The sequence below is a fragment of the Corticium candelabrum genome, chromosome 9, assembly GCF_963422355.1.
Source record: "Corticium candelabrum chromosome 9, ooCorCand1.1, whole genome shotgun sequence".
Taxonomy (NCBI): domain Eukaryota; kingdom Metazoa; phylum Porifera; class Homoscleromorpha; order Homosclerophorida; family Plakinidae; genus Corticium; species Corticium candelabrum.
The window spans coordinates 6,480,621-6,503,786 of record NC_085093.1 but is presented as its reverse complement, the minus strand read 5'-3'; the positions used below and the strand labels follow the sequence as shown (position 1 = coordinate 6,503,786).

Here is a 23,166-nt window from a genome sequence, read left to right as displayed (position 1 = left end):
GCTGAGATCTAGCAGATCGGTAAACAACGACGGTGATATACATTTATTTTAATATAGATGCATGTTGTCGTTAGCACCATAAATATTGACGGGCTATCAGAGATGATTTGACACATCTTTACCCCATTGCAATGGTGTGAGATAACGAGAGTGAACGACTACATCACCGGAATTTCCCCGGACCCAATATAAGGGACTGAGGGTCTGGTTATGCGATACTAGCATTATGTAGCCAAAGACAAACTGACAATAGTTCATACACATTTGTGTTTTCTTTACTAATAGAATGCTACTCATTACTGAACACTCTCTTGCTGTAGTCTTCAGTGTTTACATACTTTGAGCACACCAAATTCCAAAGTTCCTACAACCAAAGAATACAAGAGAGCTCTACAAAAGCTGATGTCATCATGTTATCGTGCAAAATTTTTTAATCTCACTACCGATTGCTGCTGAGCCTGGTCGGAGAAATGACTTGGGACTGTGTATAAGAATGATGGCAAGTTGCATATGTAGATAGATCGAAGTAAACTGGTTTTCCATGGACAAACTCCGGATGGTATACATTGCCTCGCTTGTCATTAGTATGAGAAGATCATGTTTGTTTGCGACAGGTTAGTTATTCATTGATAGTGAATGGACCAGCACATCACACAAGGAATTATGACAACTTATTTGTGGGGACCAGAACCATAGCCAAGAGTGTGATCGTCAAATTACAGTACCACAAGAACTCTGAGTTGCGTAGATTTGATTCTTGCTTGACTTTTGAAGTTGCAAGTTACTATAAGATATTTCTGTTGTGAAACATCAAAACAAGCTGGATAATGTACTGTGTTGCTGTTTTTAGAGATCGCACTACTTTTCTGGTGAAAGAGCAGATAGCAAGTAGTCATGAGATTGAATTTTCCCAGAAAAAGCCGCACTAGTTCAAAATTACCTTTGAGACATTGGAATGAACTTGCCCCGTCAGCAGAACTTATAGAAGTAGACTGAAGTAAACATAGACATAAGAGTTGGATTAGCAAATAGTTTGGTTATGGTCTGGCAAGTATATATATATATATATATATATATATATATATATATATATATATATATATATATATATATATGTAGGCCAAGACCTTTTAGTTTAGTAGGCAAGGTTGATTGAAGCCATGAGCGGCCAGGAATCATGAATGAGATATCAGTTCTAAGCACATGAGTTCATCACATCACTTAATATCTGGCAGAGAGTGTAGGTATTTCTGCCACATGCAAATGCCAAAAGATGTTTCTGTGATTATATCCTTTCTTGATCAGTTGGGTACCAAGCTTTGATCTGTGGAAACAGTTCCTTGTGGACAAAATTACATGACAGTTTGAGGGGTATTCCCTTGCTTGCCATCTGTTTTGCATATACCTGGTCTAGCAAGGAGATGAAACATGAGAATGAGGCCGTGAAGCTATCATTGGAAATCAGTAAGCGATAGAAATTGTATGGCCTTGAATGCATGCTGTCAATCACAAACTCCTCCATTATGCTGGTACTGATTAACTTGTGGCTGGGGAATATCATACATCTAGCATTGTCTAACAATGATGTCCAACCACCAAAATAAATTTGCCAACATGCTTTTTTGTCAATTTCTTAGCAAACTGCCAAAATCAATTCTTGCCAACGTTTCATCTTATACCATATGCTAAGACGTACTTGAAATATGTATGACTATGATTTACTATTGCAAATGTACAGTACAACAAACTTAGATGAAAAGTATTGATCAAGCTCAATATATTGTGCAAATAATAACACATTGTTGTGTAATATTGCCTTTTGCATTTATGTTTGTGTAGAACAAATGATACTTGTACAATACTTGAATATCTATAATTTGTTAAACTTAGAACATTGGTAATTGATAAGAGCGCAAAATGTGTGCATTTAATTGACTGTCTACTATTGTGTTTCCAGTGGATTGCGTTTGGGGTAGTTGGAGTCCATGTAGTGTTGAATGTGGAAATGGCACTAGAACTCGTCGGATTAGTCAAGCGGCTACCATGAGTGGTCACAATTGTACAGGACCACCGACTGAGATCTGCATAGTCACATCTTGTATGATATCCTGTTATGGTGGAAGTCACAGTTGTTGCTTCATGTACGATGTTTATGTGATGTAGGTATGGCAACCGATCTGTCTGCCTCTCTTGGAGCGACAGTGACCATGAGTTCAGTCTTCGATTCTACGTATGTTGCTACAAAGGCTATAGATGGCAATCCAAAAGATGTTGTTGGTCAGACACTTGATGGTCGTGATTGCGCTGCCACGAAAGACTCTGTGAATCCTTGGCTTCGAGTTGACTTGCTAAAGCAATATCTTGTGTCACGTGTTCGAGCTATCTTACTAGAAGATAGAGGTGAAAATGTGTATGTCCATGTCGGTAACAACTTAGCAAAGAATGGGAATAACAACTACAATTGTGGAAAGGCTCCCTATAACAGCTCAAATTACTTGACTGCAATATGGCGAGATGTTAGTTGCAGTCCACCAGTTTGGGGAAGATACATTAGTTTACAGAGAATAGTGACAAATCAGGTTCTTCAAGTATGTGAGGTGGCTTTCAACTATGGTTAGATGATGTTGTGGTGTAGGTAGGTGTTGAATGAATAGTAAAATGGCTTGTTGTTGTTGTAGTGTTGGAGATTGCTATTCTAGACAATGACACGCATATTGAGGGAACAAGAGTGGTAGTTGATGAGAATCAAGATTACTCTAATCCCATTGATTGTGGTGTCAGTCTGCATGCGACCAACTTTAATGCTCTCTTGCAATGGAAACACAACACAACCAATGATATACCATCTTCAAGTGGACAGAATGCTGGTGTATATCAAGTGTATGAGAATGGTGTACAGCGACTGTACATCAAGTTAGCTAGTGTTTTCGACAATGGACTCTATACATGTCAGTATACTGCCACTGATGGCTCTATGGTGTCAAAGTCATTTACACTGAGCATTCGTGGTGAGACCCATACATATATAATACTGTATACATGATATTATATGTACATGTCCTTATATCTATAACTATCTAGATTTAGATATTATTAATTCTATTTTGATATTACGCAAGTTCCGTAGTGACTAGCTGTTAACTACCACTACTCGACTTGTTCAAAACTATCCTGGCATTATTCTAGTCTCACGTAGCCGAGTGGTTTGTGTTGGCTCATACTTCTGGCAAGAAAGGGTCTGTGGAAGTGCCTTTGATGTAGTTGTTCTGCTGCTCTTATTATCACAGAGCATTCTGGTGGGGTAAAGAGATGTTTAACTAATCTCTGGTGGGCTATCAATATTTATGGTTCACATGACATTGTGCATGTCACATGATGTGTAATGTAATATCGCTGTTTTTGTTTTACCGATTTGCAAGCAAAGGCAAGACATTCATAGTTTACACTTGTCTGGATATAGGACAAGTAAGTGTCACTCTAAAACTGCTGGTGGCAAGGTGTGAGCAACATATAGCCAGTGTTCGAAATTTTATGGCAGAGGTACTCGTAACCTTGGCAACCTCATGAAACTTTCTGTCGCCAAGGAGTTTCGGACTGTCACATATATTTTATAAATGTCAAACAATGAACTGACTGTTCTGGTAAGTAAACGATAGTTCTGGGCCTCAGAGGCACTACCCCCAGCCCGACCTGAGCGATTTCACTATTCTGCTTTACAGCATAAAACAAACATTCACTGGGTCCACCATAACTTGAGTGGCTCTAGTCGTCAGGATGGCAACCTCGCCGGAATAATTGGTCATCACATGAACTCAGTCGTCGTCAAATGGCGGCTCGACAACTACTTTTTCTAGCACTCCTTATATACTCAACAGAGGCAATCACAGCATGTCAAGATGAGACCAACAACGTTACTGTCAGGTTGATGTCTCATAAATGACATGTTATACAACACAAAGGCCAAAAGAGACTTGCTGAGATCTAGCAGATCGGTAAACAACGACGGTGATATACATTTATTTTAATATAGATGCATGTTGTCGTTAGCACCATAAATATTGACGGGCTATCAGAGATGATTTGACACATCTTTACCCCATTGCAATGGTGTGAGATAACGAGAGTGAACGACTACATCACCGGAATTTCCCCGGACCCAATATAAGGGACTGAGGGTCTGGTTATGCGATACTAGCATTATGTAGCCAAAGACAAACTGACAATAGTTCATACACATTTGTGTTTTCTTTACTAATAGAATGCTACTCATTACTGAACACTCTCTTGCTGTAGTCTTCAGTGTTTACATACTTTGAGCACACCAAATTCCAAAGTTCCTACAACCAAAGAATACAAGAGAGCTCTACAAAAGCTGATGTCATCATGTTATCGTGCAAAATTTTTTAATCTCACTACCGATTGCTGCTGAGCCTGGTCGGAGAAATGACTTGGGACTGTGTATAAGAATGATGGCAAGTTGCATATGTAGATAGATCGAAGTAAACTGGTTTTCCATGGACAAACTCCGGATGGTATACATTGCCTCGCTTGTCATTAGTATGAGAAGATCATGTTTGTTTGCGACAGGTTAGTTATTCGTTGATAGTGAATGGACCAGCACATCACACAAGGAATTATGACAACTTATTTGTGGGGACCAGAACCATAGCCAAGAGTGTGATCGTCAAATTACAGTACCACAAGAACTCTGAGTTGCGTAGATTTGATTCTTGCTTGACTTTTGAAGTTGCAAGTTACTATAAGATATTTCTGTTGTGAAACATCAAAACAAGCTGGATAATGTACTGTGTTGCTGTTTTTAGAGATCGCACTACTTTTCTGGTGAAAGAGCAGATAGCAAGTAGTCATGAGATTGAATTTTCCCAGAAAAAGCCGCACTAGTTCAAAATTACCTTTGAGACATTGGAATGAACTTGCCCCGTCAGCAGAACTTATAGAAGTAGACTGAAGTAAACATAGACATAAGAGTTGGATTAGCAAATAGTTTGGTTATGGTCTGGCAAGTATATATATATATATATATATATATATATATATATATATATATATATATATATATATATATATATGTAGGCCAAGACCTTTTAGTTTAGTAGGCAAGGTTGATTGAAGCCATGAGCGGCCAGGAATCATGAATGAGATATCAGTTCTAAGCACATGAGTTCATCACATCACTTAATATCTGGCAGAGAGTGTAGGTATTTCTGCCACATGCAAATGCCAAAAGATGTTTCTGTGATTATATCCTTTCTTGATCAGTTGGGTACCAAGCTTTGATCTGTGGAAACAGTTCCTTGTGGACAAAATTACATGACAGTTTGAGGGGTATTCCCTTGCTTGCCATCTGTTTTGCATATACCTGGTCTAGCAAGGAGATGAAACATGAGAATGAGGCCGTGAAGCTATCATTGGAAATCAGTAAGCGATAGAAATTGTATGGCCTTGAATGCATGCTGTCAATCACAAACTCCTCCATTATGCTGGTACTGATTAACTTGTGGCTGGGGAATATCATACATCTAGCATTGTCTAACAATGATGTCCAACCACCAAAATAAATTTGCCAACATGCTTTTTTGTCAATTTCTTAGCAAACTGCCAAAATCAATTCTTGCCAACGTTTCATCTTATACCATATGCTAAGACGTACTTGAAATATGTATGACTATGATTTACTATTGCAAATGTACAGTACAACAAACTTAGATGAAAAGTATTGATCAAGCTCAATATATTGTGCAAATAATAACACATTGTTGTGTAATATTGCCTTTTGCATTTATGTTTGTGTAGAACAAATGATACTTGTACAATACTTGAATATCTATAATTTGTTAAACTTAGAACATTGGTAATTGATAAGAGCGCAAAATGTGTGCATTTAATTGACTGTCTACTATTGTGTTTCCAGTGGATTGCGTTTGGGGTAGTTGGAGTCCATGTAGTGTTGAATGTGGAAATGGCACTAGAACTCGTCGGATTAGTCAAGCGGCTACCATGAGTGGTCACAATTGTACAGGACCACCGACTGAGATCTGCATAGTCACATCTTGTATGATATCCTGTTATGGTGGAAGTCACAGTTGTTGCTTCATGTACGATGTTTATGTGATGTAGGTATGGCAACCGATCTGTCTGCCTCTCTTGGAGCGACAGTGACCATGAGTTCAGTCTTCGATTCTACGTATGTTGCTACAAAGGCTATAGATGGCAATCCAAAAGATGTTGTTGGTCAGACACTTGATGGTCGTGATTGCGCTGCCACGAAAGACTCTGTGAATCCTTGGCTTCGAGTTGACTTGCTAAAGCAATATCTTGTGTCACGTGTTCGAGCTATCTTACTAGAAGATAGAGGTGAAAATGTGTATGTCCATGTCGGTAACAACTTAGCAAAGAATGGGAATAACAACTACAATTGTGGAAAGGCTCCCTATAACAGCTCAAATTACTTGACTGCAATATGGCGAGATGTTAGTTGCAGTCCACCAGTTTGGGGAAGATACATTAGTTTACAGAGAATAGTGACAAATCAGGTTCTTCAAGTATGTGAGGTGGCTTTCAACTATGGTTAGATGATGTTGTGGTGTAGGTAGGTGTTGAATGAATAGTAAAATGGCTTGTTGTTGTTGTAGTGTTGGAGATTGCTATTCTAGACAATGACACGCATATTGAGGGAACAAGAGTGGTAGTTGATGAGAATCAAGATTACTCTAATCCCATTGATTGTGGTGTCAGTCTGCATGCGACCAACTTTAATGCTCTCTTGCAATGGAAACACAACACAACCAATGATATACCATCTTCAAGTGGACAGAATGCTGGTGTATATCAAGTGTATGAGAATGGTGTACAGCGACTGTACATCAAGTTAGCTAGTGTTTTCGACAATGGACTCTATACATGTCAGTATACTGCCACTGATGGCTCTATGGTGTCAAAGTCATTTACACTGAGCATTCGTGGTGAGACCCATACATATATAATACTGTATACATGATATTATATGTACATGTCCTTATATCTATAACTATCTAGATTTAGATATTATTAATTCTATTTTGATATTACGCAAGTTCCGTAGTGACTAGCTGTTAACTACCACTACTCGACTTGTTCAAAACTATCCTGGCATTATTCTAGTCTCACGTAGCCGAGTGGTTTGTGTTGGCTCATACTTCTGGCAAGAAAGGGTCTGTGGAAGTGCCTTTGATGTAGTTGTTCTGCTGCTCTTATTATCACAGAGCATTCTGGTGGGGTAAAGAGATGTTTAACTAATCTCTGGTGGGCTATCAATATTTATGGTTCACATGACATTGTGCATGTCACATGATGTGTAATGTAATATCGCTGTTTTTGTTTTACCGATTTGCAAGCAAAGGCAAGACATTCATAGTTTACACTTGTCTGGATATAGGACAAGTAAGTGTCACTCTAAAACTGCTGGTGGCAAGGTGTGAGCAACATATAGCCAGTGTTCGAAATTTTATGGCAGAGGTACTCGTAACCTTGGCAACCTCATGAAACTTTCTGTCGCCAAGGAGTTTCGGACTGTCACATATATTTTATAAATGTCAAACAATGAACTGACTGTTCTGGTAAGTAAACGATAGTTCTGGGCCTCAGAGGCACTACCCCCAGCCCGACCTGAGCGATTTCACTATTCTGCTTTACAGCATAAAACAAACATTCACTGGGTCCACCATAACTTGAGTGGCTCTAGTCGTCAGGATGGCAACCTCGCCGGAATAATTGGTCATCACATGAACTCAGTCGTCGTCAAATGGCGGCTCGACAACTACTTTTTCTAGCACTCCTTATATACTCAACAGAGGCAATCACAGCATGTCAAGATGAGACCAACAACGTTACTGTCAGGTTGATGTCTCATAAATGACATGTTATACAACACAAAGGCCAAAAGAGACTTGCTGAGATCTAGCAGATCGGTAAACAACGACGGTGATATACATTTATTTTAATATAGATGCATGTTGTCGTTAGCACCATAAATATTGACGGGCTATCAGAGATGATTTGACACATCTTTACCCCATTGCAATGGTGTGAGATAACGAGAGTGAACGACTACATCACCGGAATTTCCCCGGACCCAATATAAGGGACTGAGGGTCTGGTTATGCGATACTAGCATTATGTAGCCAAAGACAAACTGACAATAGTTCATACACATTTGTGTTTTCTTTACTAATAGAATGCTACTCATTACTGAACACTCTCTTGCTGTAGTCTTCAGTGTTTACATACTTTGAGCACACCAAATTCCAAAGTTCCTACAACCAAAGAATACAAGAGAGCTCTACAAAAGCTGATGTCATCATGTTATCGTGCAAAATTTTTTAATCTCACTACCGATTGCTGCTGAGCCTGGTCGGAGAAATGACTTGGGACTGTGTATAAGAATGATGGCAAGTTGCATATGTAGATAGATCGAAGTAAACTGGTTTTCCATGGACAAACTCCGGATGGTATACATTGCCTCGCTTGTCATTAGTATGAGAAGATCATGTTTGTTTGCGACAGGTTAGTTATTCATTGATAGTGAATGGACCAGCACATCACACAAGGAATTATGACAACTTATTTGTGGGGACCAGAACCATAGCCAAGAGTGTGATCGTCAAATTACAGTACCACAAGAACTCTGAGTTGCGTAGATTTGATTCTTGCTTGACTTTTGAAGTTGCAAGTTACTATAAGATATTTCTGTTGTGAAACATCAAAACAAGCTGGATAATGTACTGTGTTGCTGTTTTTAGAGATCGCACTACTTTTCTGGTGAAAGAGCAGATAGCAAGTAGTCATGAGATTGAATTTTCCCAGAAAAAGCCGCACTAGTTCAAAATTACCTTTGAGACATTGGAATGAACTTGCCCCGTCAGCAGAACTTATAGAAGTAGACTGAAGTAAACATAGACATAAGAGTTGGATTAGCAAATAGTTTGGTTATGGTCTGGCAAGTATATATATATATATATATATATATATATATATATATATATATGTAGGCCAAGACCTTTTAGTTTAGTAGGCAAGGTTGATTGAAGCCATGAGCGGCCAGGAATCATGAATGAGATATCAGTTCTAAGCACATGAGTTCATCACATCACTTAATATCTGGCAGAGAGTGTAGGTATTTCTGCCACATGCAAATGCCAAAAGATGTTTCTGTGATTATATCCTTTCTTGATCAGTTGGGTACCAAGCTTTGATCTGTGGAAACAGTTCCTTGTGGACAAAATTACATGACAGTTTGAGGGGTATTCCCTTGCTTGCCATCTGTTTTGCATATACCTGGTCTAGCAAGGAGATGAAACATGAGAATGAGGCCGTGAAGCTATCATTGGAAATCAGTAAGCGATAGAAATTGTATGGCCTTGAATGCATGCTGTCAATCACAAACTCCTCCATTATGCTGGTACTGATTAACTTGTGGCTGGGGAATATCATACATCTAGCATTGTCTAACAATGATGTCCAACCACCAAAATAAATTTGCCAACATGCTTTTTTGTCAATTTCTTAGCAAACTGCCAAAATCAATTCTTGCCAACGTTTCATCTTATACCATATGCTAAGACGTACTTGAAATATGTATGACTATGATTTACTATTGCAAATGTACAGTACAACAAACTTAGATGAAAAGTATTGATCAAGCTCAATATATTGTGCAAATAATAACACATTGTTGTGTAATATTGCCTTTTGCATTTATGTTTGTGTAGAACAAATGATACTTGTACAATACTTGAATATCTATAATTTGTTAAACTTAGAACATTGGTAATTGATAAGAGCGCAAAATGTGTGCATTTAATTGACTGTCTACTATTGTGTTTCCAGTGGATTGCGTTTGGGGTAGTTGGAGTCCATGTAGTGTTGAATGTGGAAATGGCACTAGAACTCGTCGGATTAGTCAAGCGGCTACAATGAGTGGTCACAATTGTACAGGACCACCGACTGAGATCTGCATAGTCACATCTTGTATGATATCCTGTTATGGTGGAAGTCACAGTTGTTGCTTCATGTACGATGTTTATGTGATGTAGGTATGGCAACCGATCTGTCTGCCTCTCTTGGAGCGACAGTGACCATGAGTTCAGTCTTCGATTCTACGTATGTTGCTACAAAGGCTATAGATGGCAATCCAAAAGATGTTGTTGGTCAGACACTTGATGGTCGTGATTGCGCTGCCACGAAAGACTCTGTGAATCCTTGGCTTCGAGTTGACTTGCTAAAGCAATATCTTGTGTCACGTGTTCGAGCTATCTTACTAGAAGATAGAGGTGAAAATGTGTATGTCCATGTCGGTAACAACTTAGCAAAGAATGGGAATAACAACTACAATTGTGGAAAGGCTCCCTATAACAGCTCAAATTACTTGACTGCAATATGGCGAGATGTTAGTTGCAGTCCACCAGTTTGGGGAAGATACATTAGTTTACAGAGAATAGTGACAAATCAGGTTCTTCAAGTATGTGAGGTGGCTTTCAACTATGGTTAGATGATGTTGTGGTGTAGGTAGGTGTTGAATGAATAGTAAAATGGCTTGTTGTTGTTGTAGTGTTGGAGATTGCTATTCTAGACAATGACACGCATATTGAGGGAACAAGAGTGGTAGTTGATGAGAATCAAGATTACTCTAATCCCATTGATTGTGGTGTCAGTCTGCATGCGACCAACTTTAATGCTCTCTTGCAATGGAAACACAACACAACCAATGATATACCATCTTCAAGTGGACAGAATGCTGGTGTATATCAAGTGTATGAGAATGGTGTACAGCGACTGTACATCAAGTTAGCTAGTGTTTTCGACAATGGACTCTATACATGTCAGTATACTGCCACTGATGGCTCTATGGTGTCAAAGTCATTTACACTGAGCATTCGTGGTGAGACCCATACATATATAATACTGTATACATGATATTATATGTACATGTCCTTATATCTATAACTATCTAGATTTAGATATTATTAATTCTATTTTGATATTACGCAAGTTCCGTAGTGACTAGCTGTTAACTACCACTACTCGACTTGTTCAAAACTATCCTGGCATTATTCTAGTCTCACGTAGCCGAGTGGTTTGTGTTGGCTCATACTTCTGGCAAGAAAGGGTCTGTGGAAGTGCCTTTGATGTAGTTGTTCTGCTGCTCTTATTATCACAGAGCATTCTGGTGGGGTAAAGAGATGTTTAACTAATCTCTGGTGGGCTATCAATATTTATGGTTCACATGACATTGTGCATGTCACATGATGTGTAATGTAATATCGCTGTTTTTGTTTTACCGATTTGCAAGCAAAGGCAATACATTCATAGTTTACACTTGTCTGGATATAGGACAAGTAAGTGTCACTCTAAAACTGCTGGTGGCAAGGTGTGAGCAACATATAGCCAGTGTTCGAAATTTTATGGCAGAGGTACTCGTAACCTTGGCAACCTCATGAAACTTTCTGTCGCCAAGGAGTTTCGGACTGTCACATATATTTTATAAATGTCAAACAATGAACTGACTGTTCTGGTAAGTAAACGATAGTTCTGGGCCTCAGAGGCACTACCCCCAGCCCGACCTGAGCGATTTCACTATTCTGCTTTACAGCATAAAACAAACATTCACTGGGTCCACCATAACTTGAGTGGCTCTAGTCGTCAGGATGGCAACCTCGCCGGAATAATTGGTCATCACATGAACTCAGTCGTCGTCAAATGGCGGCTCGACAACTACTTTTTCTAGCACTCCTTATATACTCAACAGAGGCAATCACAGCATGTCAAGATGAGACCAACAACGTTACTGTCAGGTTGATGTCTCATAAATGACATGTTATACAACACAAAGGCCAAAAGAGACTTGCTGAGATCTAGCAGATCGGTAAACAACGACGGTGATATACATTTATTTTAATATAGATGCATGTTGTCGTTAGCACCATAAATATTGACGGGCTATCAGAGATGATTTGACACATCTTTACCCCATTGCAATGGTGTGAGATAACGAGAGTGAACGACTACATCACCGGAATTTCCCCGGACCCAATATAAGGGACTGAGGGTCTGGTTATGCGATACTAGCATTATGTAGCCAAAGACAAACTGACAATAGTTCATACACATTTGTGTTTTCTTTACTAATAGAATGCTACTCATTACTGAACACTCTCTTGCTGTAGTCTTCAGTGTTTACATACTTTGAGCACACCAAATTCCAAAGTTCCTACAACCAAAGAATACAAGAGAGCTCTACAAAAGCTGATGTCATCATGTTATCGTGCAAAATTTTTTAATCTCACTACCGATTGCTGCTGAGCCTGGTCGGAGAAATGACTTGGGACTGTGTATAAGAATGATGGCAAGTTGCATATGTAGATAGATCGAAGTAAACTGGTTTTCCATGGACAAACTCCGGATGGTATACATTGCCTCGCTTGTCATTAGTATGAGAAGATCATGTTTGTTTGCGACAGGTTAGTTATTCATTGATAGTGAATGGACCAGCACATCACACAAGGAATTATGACAACTTATTTGTGGGGACCAGAACCATAGCCAAGAGTGTGATCGTCAAATTACAGTACCACAAGAACTCTGAGTTGCGTAGATTTGATTCTTGCTTGACTTTTGAAGTTGCAAGTTACTATAAGATATTTCTGTTGTGAAACATCAAAACAAGCTGGATAATGTGCTGTGTTGCTGTTTTTAAAGATCGCACTACTTTTCTGGTGAAAGAGCAGATAGCAAGTAGTCATGAGATTGAATTTTCCCAGAAAAAGCCGCACTAGTTCAAAATTACCTTTGAGACATTGGAATGAACTTGCCCCGTCAGCAGAACTTATAGAAGTAGACTGAAGTAAACATAGACATAAGAGTTGGATTAGCAAATAGTTTGGTTATGGTCTGGCAAGTATATATATATATATATATATATATATATATATATATATATATATATATGTAGGCCAAGACCTTTTAGTTTAGTAGGCAAGGTTGATTGAAGCCATGAGCGGCCAGGAATCATGAATGAGATATCAGTTCTAAGCACATGAGTTCATCACATCACTTAATATCTGGCAGAGAGTGTAGGTATTTCTGCCACATGCAAATGCCAAAAGATGTTTCTGTGATTATATCCTTTCTTGATCAGTTGGGTACCAAGCTTTGATCTGTGGAAACAGTTCCTTGTGGACAAAATTACATGACAGTTTGAGGGGTATTCCCTTGCTTGCCATCTGTTTTGCATATACCTGGTCTAGCAAGGAGATGAAACATGAGAATGAGGCCGTGAAGCTATCATTGGAAATCAGTAAGCGATAGAAATTGTATGGCCTTGAATGCATGCTGTCAATCACAAACTCCTCCATTATGCTGGTACTGATTAACTTGTGGCTGGGGAATATCATACATCTAGCATTGTCTAACAATGATGTCCAACCACCAAAATAAATTTGCCAACATGCTTTTTTGTCAATTTCTTAGCAAACTGCCAAAATCAATTCTTGCCAACGTTTCATCTTATACCATATGCTAAGACGTACTTGAAATATGTATGACTATGATTTACTATTGCAAATGTACAGTACAACAAACTTAGATGAAAAGTATTGATCAAGCTCAATATATTGTGCAAATAATAACACATTGTTGTGTAATATTGCCTTTTGCATTTATGTTTGTGTAGAACAAATGATACTTGTACAATACTTGAATATCTATAATTTGTTAAACTTAGAACATTGGTAATTGATAAGAGCGCAAAATGTGTGCATTTAATTGACTGTCTACTATTGTGTTTCCAGTGGATTGCGTTTGGGGTAGTTGGAGTCCATGTAGTGTTGAATGTGGAAATGGCACTAGAACTCGTCGGATTAGTCAAGCGGCTACCATGAGTGGTCACAATTGTACAGGACCACCGACTGAGATCTGCATAGTCACATCTTGTATGATATCCTGTTATGGTGGAAGTCACAGTTGTTGCTTCATGTACGATGTTTATGTGATGTAGGTATGGCAACCGATCTGTCTGCCTCTCTTGGAGCGACAGTGACCATGAGTTCAGTCTTCGATTCTACGTATGTTGCTACAAAGGCTATAGATGGCAATCCAAAAGATGTTGTTGGTCAGACACTTGATGGTCGTGATTGCGCTGCCACGAAAGACTCTGTGAATCCTTGGCTTCGAGTTGACTTGCTAAAGCAATATCTTGTGTCACGTGTTCGAGCTATCTTACTAGAAGATAGAGGTGAAAATGTGTATGTCCATGTCGGTAACAACTTAGCAAAGAATGGGAATAACAACTACAATTGTGGAAAGGCTCCCTATAACAGCTCAAATTACTTGACTGCAATATGGCGAGATGTTAGTTGCAGTCCACCAGTTTGGGGAAGATACATTAGTTTACAGAGAATAGTGACAAATCAGGTTCTTCAAGTATGTGAGGTGGCTTTCAACTATGGTTAGATGATGTTGTGGTGTAGGTAGGTGTTGAATGAATAGTAAAATGGCTTGTTGTTGTTGTAGTGTTGGAGATTGCTATTCTAGACAATGACACGCATATTGAGGGAACAAGAGTGGTAGTTGATGAGAATCAAGATTACTCTAATCCCATTGATTGTGGTGTCAGTCTGCATGCGACCAACTTTAATGCTCTCTTGCAATGGAAACACAACACAACCAATGATATACCATCTTCAAGTGGACAGAATGCTGGTGTATATCAAGTGTATGAGAATGGTGTACAGCGACTGTACATCAAGTTAGCTAGTGTTTTCGACAATGGACTCTATACATGTCAGTATACTGCCACTGATGGCTCTATGGTGTCAAAGTCATTTACACTGAGCATTCGTGGTGAGACCCATACATATATAATACTGTATACATGATATTATATGTACATGTCCTTATATCTATAACTATCTAGATTTAGATATTATTAATTCTATTTTGATATTACGCAAGTTCCGTAGTGACTAGCTGTTAACTACCACTACTCGACTTGTTCAAAACTATCCTGGCATTATTCTAGTCTCACGTAGCCGAGTGGTTTGTGTTGGCTCATACTTCTGGCAAGAAAGGGTCTGTGGAAGTGCCTTTGATGTAGTTGTTCTGCTGCTCTTATTATCACAGAGCATTCTGGTGGGGTAAAGAGATGTTTAACTAATCTCTGGTGGGCTATCAATATTTATGGTTCACATGACATTGTGCATGTCACATGATGTGTAATGTAATATCGCTGTTTTTGTTTTACCGATTTGCAAGCAAAGGCAATACATTCATAGTTTACACTTGTCTGGATATAGGACAAGTAAGTGTCACTCTAAAACTGCTGGTGGCAAGGTGTGAGCAACATATAGCCAGTGTTCGAAATTTTATGGCAGAGGTACTCGTAACCTTGGCAACCTCATGAAACTTTCTGTCGCCAAGGAGTTTCGGACTGTCACATATATTTTATAAATGTCAAACAATGAACTGACTGTTCTGGTAAGTAAACGATAGTTCTGGGCCTCAGAGGCACTACCCCCAGCCCGACCTGAGCGATTTCACTATTCTGCTTTACAGCATAAAACAAACATTCACTGGGTCCACCATAACTTGAGTGGCTCTAGTCGTCAGGATGGCAACCTCGCCGGAATAATTGGTCATCACATGAACTCAGTCGTCGTCAAATGGCGGCTCGACAACTACTTTTTCTAGCACTCCTTATATACTCAACAGAGGCAATCACAGCATGTCAAGATGAGACCAACAACGTTACTGTCAGGTTGATGTCTCATAAATGACATGTTATACAACACAAAGGCCAAAAGAGACTTGCTGAGATCTAGCAGATCGGTAAACAACGACGGTGATATACATTTATTTTAATATAGATGCATGTTGTCGTTAGCACCATAAATATTGACGGGCTATCAGAGATGATTTGACACATCTTTACCCCATTGCAATGGTGTGAGATAACGAGAGTGAACGACTACATCACCGGAATTTCCCCGGACCCAATATAAGGGACTGAGGGTCTGGTTATGCGATACTAGCATTATGTAGCCAAAGACAAACTGACAATAGTTCATACACATTTGTGTTTTCTTTACTAATAGAATGCTACTCATTACTGAACACTCTCTTGCTGTAGTCTTCAGTGTTTACATACTTTGAGCACACCAAATTCCAAAGTTCCTACAACCAAAGAATACAAGAGAGCTCTACAAAAGCTGATGTCATCATGTTATCGTGCAAAATTTTTTAATCTCACTACCGATTGCTGCTGAGCCTGGTCGGAGAAATGACTTGGGACTGTGTATAAGAATGATGGCAAGTTGCATATGTAGATAGATCGAAGTAAACTGGTTTTCCATGGACAAACTCCGGATGGTATACATTGCCTCGCTTGTCATTAGTATGAGAAGATCATGTTTGTTTGCGACAGGTTAGTTATTCATTGATAGTGAATGGACCAGCACATCACACAAGGAATTATGACAACTTATTTGTGGGGACCAGAACCATAGCCAAGAGTGTGATCGTCAAATTACAGTACCACAAGAACTCTGAGTTGCGTAGATTTGATTCTTGCTTGACTTTTGAAGTTGCAAGTTACTATAAGATATTTCTGTTGTGAAACATCAAAACAAGCTGGATAATGTGCTGTGTTGCTGTTTTTAAAGATCGCACTACTTTTCTGGTGAAAGAGCAGATAGCAAGTAGTCATGAGATTGAATTTTCCCAGAAAAAGCCGCACTAGTTCAAAATTACCTTTGAGACATTGGAATGAACTTGCCCCGTCAGCAGAACTTATAGAAGTAGACTGAAGTAAACATAGACATAAGAGTTGGATTAGCAAATAGTTTGGTTATGGTCTGGCAAGTATATATATATATATATATATATATATATATATATATATATATATATATATGTATATATATATATATATGTAGGCCAAGACCTTTTAGTTTAGTAGGCAAGGTTGATTGAAGCCATGAGCGGCCAGGAATCATGAATGAGATATCAGTTCTAAGCACATGAGTTCATCACATCACTTAATATCTGGCAGAGAGTGTAGGTATTTCTGCCACATGCAAATGCCAAAAGATGTTTCTGTGATTATATCCTTTCTTGATCAGTTGGGTACCAAGCTTTGATCTGTGGAAACAGTTCCTTGTGGACAAAATTACATGACAGTTTGAGGGGTATTCCCTTGCTTGCCATCTGTTTTGCATATACCTGGTCTAGCAAGGAGATGAAACATGAGAATGAGGCCGTGAAGCTATCATTGGAAATCAGTAAGCGATAGAAATTGTATGGCCTTGAATGCATGCTGTCAATCACAAACTCCTCCATTATGCTGGTACTGATTAACTTGTGGCAGGGGAATATCATACATCTAGCATTGTCTAACAATGATGTCCAACCACCAAAATAAATTTGCCAACATGCTTTTTTGTCAATTTCTTAGCAAACTGCCAAAATCAATTCTTGCCAACGTTTCATCTTATACCATATGCTAAGACGTACTTGAAATATGTATGACTATGATTTACTATTGCAAATGTACAGTACAACAAACTTAGATGAAAAGTATTGATCAAGCTCAATATATTGTGTAAATAATAACACATTGTTGTGTAATATTGCCTTTTGCATTTATGTTTGTGTAGAACAAATGATACTTGTACAATACTTGAATATCTATAATTTGTTAAACTTAGAACATTGGTAATTGATAAGAGCGCAAAATGTGTGCATTTAATTGACTGTCTACTATTGTGTTTCCAGTGGATTGCGTTTGGGGTAGTTGGAGTCCATGTAGTGTTGAATGTGGAAATGGCACTAGAACTCGTCGGATTAGTCAAGCGGCTACAATGAGTGGTCACAATTGTACAGGACCACCGACTGAGATCTGCATAGTCACATCTTGTATGATATCCTGTTATGGTGGAAGTCACAGTTGTTGCTTCATGTACGATGTTTATGTGATGTAGGTATGGCAACCGATCTGTCTGCCTCTCTTGGAGCGACAGTGACCATGAGTTCAGTCTTCGATTCTACGTATGTTGCTACAAAGGCTATAGATGGCAATCCAAAAGATGTTGTTGGTCAGACACTTGATGGTCGTGATTGCGCTGCCACGAAAGACTCTGTGAATCCTTGGCTTCGAGTTGACTTGCTAAAGCAATATCTTGTGTCACGTGTTCGAGCTATCTTACTAGAAGATAGAGGTGAAAATGTGTATGTCCATGTCGGTAACAACTTAGCAAAGAATGGGAATAACAACTACAATTGTGGAAAGGCTCCCTATAACAGCTCAAATTACTTGACTGCAATATGGCGAGATGTTAGTTGCAGTCCACCAGTTTGGGGAAGATACATTAGTTTACAGAGAATAGTGACAAATCAGGTTCTTCAAGTATGTGAGGTGGCTTTCAACTATGGTTAGATGATGTTGTGGTGTAGGTAGGTGTTGAATGAATAGTAAAATGGCTTGTTGTTGTTGTAGTGTTGGAGATTGCTATTCTAGACAATGACACGCATATTGAGGGAACAAGAGTGGTAGTTGATGAGAATCAAGATTACTCTAATCCCATTGATTGTGGTGTCAGTCTGCATGCGACCAACTTTAATGCTCTCTTGCAATGGAAACACAACACAACCAATGATATACCATCTTCAAGTGGACAGAATGCTGGTGTATATCAAGTGTATGAGAATGGTGTACAGCGACTGTACATCAAGTTAGCTAGTGTTTTCGACAATGGACTCTATACATGTCAGTATACTGCCACTGATGGCTCTATAATGTCAAAGTCAATTACACTGATCGTTCGTGGTGAGACACATACATATATAATACTGTATATATGATATTATATGTACATGTCCTTATATCTATAACTATCTAGATTTAGATATTATTAATGGAATATTGGTATTACACAGGTTCCTTAGGGTCTATAGCTGTTAACTACAACTACTCAACTTGTTCAAAACCATCCTGGCATTATACTAGTCTCACGTGGCTAACCCAGTGTGGAAAATACGGAATTGTTTTGGCTGGGACAAACTGAGCCTTGGTTGGACATTCATTTATGGATGGTGATTTTGAAACTTTACACTATCATTTACGCGTAGACATGACGTTCTGTCCCAACGCTTCCAACACTGGCGTAGTATTTGATTGGAAAAACAACCATTTGTTTGGACACTGTCGGATGTCTGACCACTGTTTTTCACACGGCAAAACCTTTTGTTCCCTCATGCTTTTAGCAAGAAAGGGTCTGTGGTAGTTGCTTCGATGTAGTTGTTCTCTTGCTCTTTTTATCACAAAGCATTCCAATGGGGTAAGAGATGTCTAGCTGGTCTTTTGTGGGTTATCAGTAGTTATTGTTTACTTGACAATGTGCATGTCACATGATTTATCTTGTTTTACGGATTCGCAAGCAGAGGCAATACGTTGATAGTTTGCACTTGTCTGGATATAGGACAAGTAGATGTTGCTCTAAAACTGCTATTGGCAAAGTGTGAGCAACATGTAGCTCAACATGTACAGAAGCTATCACGTACATCACCGGATGTTATATGGGAGTGACAAAACAACTACATCACTGGAATTTCCCCCACCCAGTAGTAGGACAGGGAAAGGTCTGGCTATGCGAGACTAGACAAACTGACAATAGGTCATGCAGATTTGTGTTCGCTTTACCAATGGAAGTGCTACTCAATTATTTATTACTGAACACTTTCTTGCTCTAATCTTCAGTGTTTTCATACTTTGAGCACACCCAATTCCGAGACTTTCTACAACCAAGGAATACAAGGGAGCACTACAAAATCTGATGTCATCATTTTGTCGTGCAAATTTCAATCTCGCCACGGATTGCCGCTGAGCCTGCATGGTTGGAGAAATGACTTGAGACTGTGTGTGTCTAAGAGTGATGAAACGAGTTGCATGTACAGTAGATAGATCAATGTAAATTGGTTTTCCATGGGCAAAATCAAGATGACATACATTTCCTCCCCTGTTAGTAGAATGAGAAGTTCCAGTGTTATTCATGGAACAGCTGTAGCGGACACTACAAGTTACCTACATGTTACTAATTAGATTAGAACCTTGTGATTTGTGTGAGACGCTTGTTCGGCGTTGTATTTGAATTTATTTCAATATAGTAAGAGTTTTTAAGGTCGCCGCTACACTGGTGACCCTGACGTCAAGAATGTTATTTCTTGGCAACCAAAGAACACGCGGTGTCGCTCAAGCTGCCAACCTTCTAGACTTCTGAACCAGAGGTTTGGTTCCCACAAGCTGAAGCCCAGTTCCAACTTTGCAAGGTGTCACAGCTGATGCAACCAAATTCTTCTACGTGCTGGCGGCTATGGCACGTTGAACGTGACTTTATTAGGTTAGTCACATATATAGGGGGTTAGACTAACCTATTAAAGTCACGTTCTGCGTGCCATAGATGAGGTTCAGTTAATTAACAATTTATGTACAAAAATGGATTACACAACACCAAGTTGGTATCAACATGTTTACAGTGCCGGATGACTGTAAGCTGTGAGTTTGTTTGCTGTTACGGTAACTGTTCTTAAGTGAAAGATGAATCGCGTATGAATTTATTGAAACAGATATGCTGTTGATAACATTACTGCATTGTTAGTTCATAACAATGTCTAGAAAAGTTTGTAAATTTTATAAAAATATTAAAATTTATGTTACATGTTTTATATGTATGTAGAACTAAGTAACATAATCTAATTGTTGTGGGTAGTTGCACAGTTACATGATTAGCTTATGTACCGTTTGTTTAGTTAGGTAATCACGTTTTTTTAAATTAGAGTGTGTAAGGCGTGTTATGTTCTTGGGTGCGTCAAATGTGTTGTATCTGTTGATTTCTCTTACTCTTCAGACGTGGTCTGGTGAGTCAGATTTGCGTGTACGTATTTTGTATGCGTATGTGCCAACTTTCCAAAAAAAAATGGCGTACTGCTGGTTGCATGAGCTTCATTACTAATTGTAGTCAAATTATAATTACGATTCTTTCTGACCAAACACTTGGTTGCAATATTGATCAATTTAGTTCTTGCGATTGCTACGGACAACAGGAATTTCATTTACCTGGTGGCAACACCATGTTCTCTCACGTGAGCTATTGCGTAGAAGGTTCATTTGTTCAAATGAAATTTTGACAGAAAGTTCTTGGGATCTGTCCGTTTACTTCAACCGTGACCGTTACCATGTTGCATACTATATATATATATATTAAATCTTAATAAATATATATTTTTATATAAACCCACCTACGTGGGTATCTTGCACACGTTATTCAAAAAATCATGTCTGTAAAGTCTAAAGCCAGTCTATGCCATATCATTTTGGCGTTATATAGCCAGAGTTTCACCAACAGTTGTTCATGTATGTTGGTGACTGCCTGGCTGACTGTCAAATTTCTTTCGAAAGATAGACGTCGTGCGATGGTCTTCAATACTTCCAAACTGTGTGGTGACACATATATATTTACGCCATAATAGGATGCATGTATGGTTGTACTGTTTGTTGTGTCATTGCTGTAATGTCAATTTTATTAGAAGCTACAAGTGGTTTATCGGGATGGGGCAGTACACAATTGCCTACTAGGACTTCTACGTTTGTGTCAACTGCAACTCGATCTACATCAGTGACTGTAACTGTTTCATGGCCAAACACTGTTACAGTCAACACCCAACTGTCCTCCACAACTTCTACGCACGCGTCATCGAAGGACGCTACAAGAGGGGCAACCCGTATGTCAACAACACCCACTGTTCGAGCTAACGACGCTTTTTCTACACCGATTGCCTCAACAATTTTGTCTGTTTTGCCTCGTGATTATACAAAGGCGATGGTCACAAAAACTTCATTGACGTCACAAATTCACACAACACAAATTTCTAGCTCCAGCAATTCCAGACAAGCAACAACTCGTGAGGCAACGACACTAATGACAACAGACTTGGATACAATAGCTCATGAAACAAAATCGAGTTCTTCCAACCATGCAATATACGCAGCAGTTGCTGCTGCAGTTGGAGTTATTGTTGTAATTGCGTCTATAATCTCCGTATTTATCGTCCGGCGAAGAAGAACAGGAAAGTTGGATTTCAAAAGATTTCTATCACATGTGGCAGGTTGCTTTGGCCTTTACTTATAATATACAAAAAAATCGTATGCAAACAGTATTCTACAATTTCAGGCGCTAAAGGTGGGTCAGCAGATGACGCAGATTTTCGCGGTACAGCAACTTTCCCTGCAAATAGGCGACATGAAAAGAGCAACAATACGTGCGATGGAAGTACTTTCGATATCGCAAATTGGAGCTGCTTAAGGTGTATATATGATACTTGCTGTTGTTGTAGAAACATCAGACGATCTGCAGTTGAATCCACTCTATAGCGAAATTGCGTCGCAACATGGGATGACTGAAAATTTCTTAACGGCTGCGTCTCATAAAGATTCTAAAGGTGACAAGATGACTATACTTCATGAATCAGTAGATCAGGTAAAGAAAACTGCGGCACGTGAGTCAGAGAACGTCATCTACAACATGTGACAGATGGCATGCTGCATGCGATAGCATTTATATACCAGGTACGGTATTATCATTTCTACGGATATTAGTTACCGTGTAAGCATTGTGCACAGTCAACAATATAATTCTGATTTTGTAACAATACCCATTTAATTAATAATGGTAATAAGTTTAGGCACCAGATTTGTGTGCTTACTTGGACTGCCACAACACGATTTCTTTCACCAACCGTGCCATTATTATTACTACGCGTCTCTAATCCGTTCCAAGTTTCTGACGTCAGTTTTGTAATTTTAGGATAATTTATGAGAGCATGCGAAACTAAGTGTACGAGGCCTTCTTCGGTCGCGCATCAAGACCTGGGTGCAAGGTTTGCACGAAATTGATTAAAAGTTTGAGAGAAATACCAGAGAAATAGGTTATGAAGGCCTGCATGGTTACGAGGCTATGGTAAGCAACAGAGCCGTACGGCTCTGTAAGCAAGTGGTATCGCATACTGGACTAAGTACCGCATAGGGACTAGGTACCGAATACGGGACTATTTGTACCGAATACG

General features: G+C 39.0%; 1 protein-coding gene across 1 annotated transcript in view; it reads left to right on the top strand.

Moving 5' to 3' along the window:
* LOC134184743 (uncharacterized) overlaps positions 1-22,793 on the top strand; it is a 26,712-nt gene extending 3,919 nt beyond the window's left edge. Inside the window, exons 2-19 of the mRNA XM_062652487.1 lie at positions 1,958-2,098; positions 2,164-2,613; positions 2,679-3,008; positions 5,933-6,073; positions 6,139-6,588; positions 6,654-6,983; positions 9,886-10,026; positions 10,092-10,541; positions 10,607-10,936; positions 13,845-13,985; positions 14,051-14,500; positions 14,566-14,895; positions 17,824-17,964; positions 18,030-18,479; positions 18,545-18,874; positions 21,631-22,209; positions 22,275-22,373; positions 22,438-22,793. Of these exons, the coding sequence (XP_062508471.1) occupies positions 1,958-2,098; positions 2,164-2,613; positions 2,679-3,008; positions 5,933-6,073; positions 6,139-6,588; positions 6,654-6,983; positions 9,886-10,026; positions 10,092-10,541; positions 10,607-10,936; positions 13,845-13,985; positions 14,051-14,500; positions 14,566-14,895; positions 17,824-17,964; positions 18,030-18,479; positions 18,545-18,874; positions 21,631-22,209; positions 22,275-22,373; positions 22,438-22,631 (5,477 nt within the window). The 3' untranslated portion in view covers positions 22,632-22,793. The remainder of the gene's footprint in view (positions 1-1,957; positions 2,099-2,163; positions 2,614-2,678; positions 3,009-5,932; positions 6,074-6,138; positions 6,589-6,653; positions 6,984-9,885; positions 10,027-10,091; positions 10,542-10,606; positions 10,937-13,844; positions 13,986-14,050; positions 14,501-14,565; positions 14,896-17,823; positions 17,965-18,029; positions 18,480-18,544; positions 18,875-21,630; positions 22,210-22,274; positions 22,374-22,437) is intronic.
* Positions 22,794-23,166: the final 373 nt, after the last annotated feature.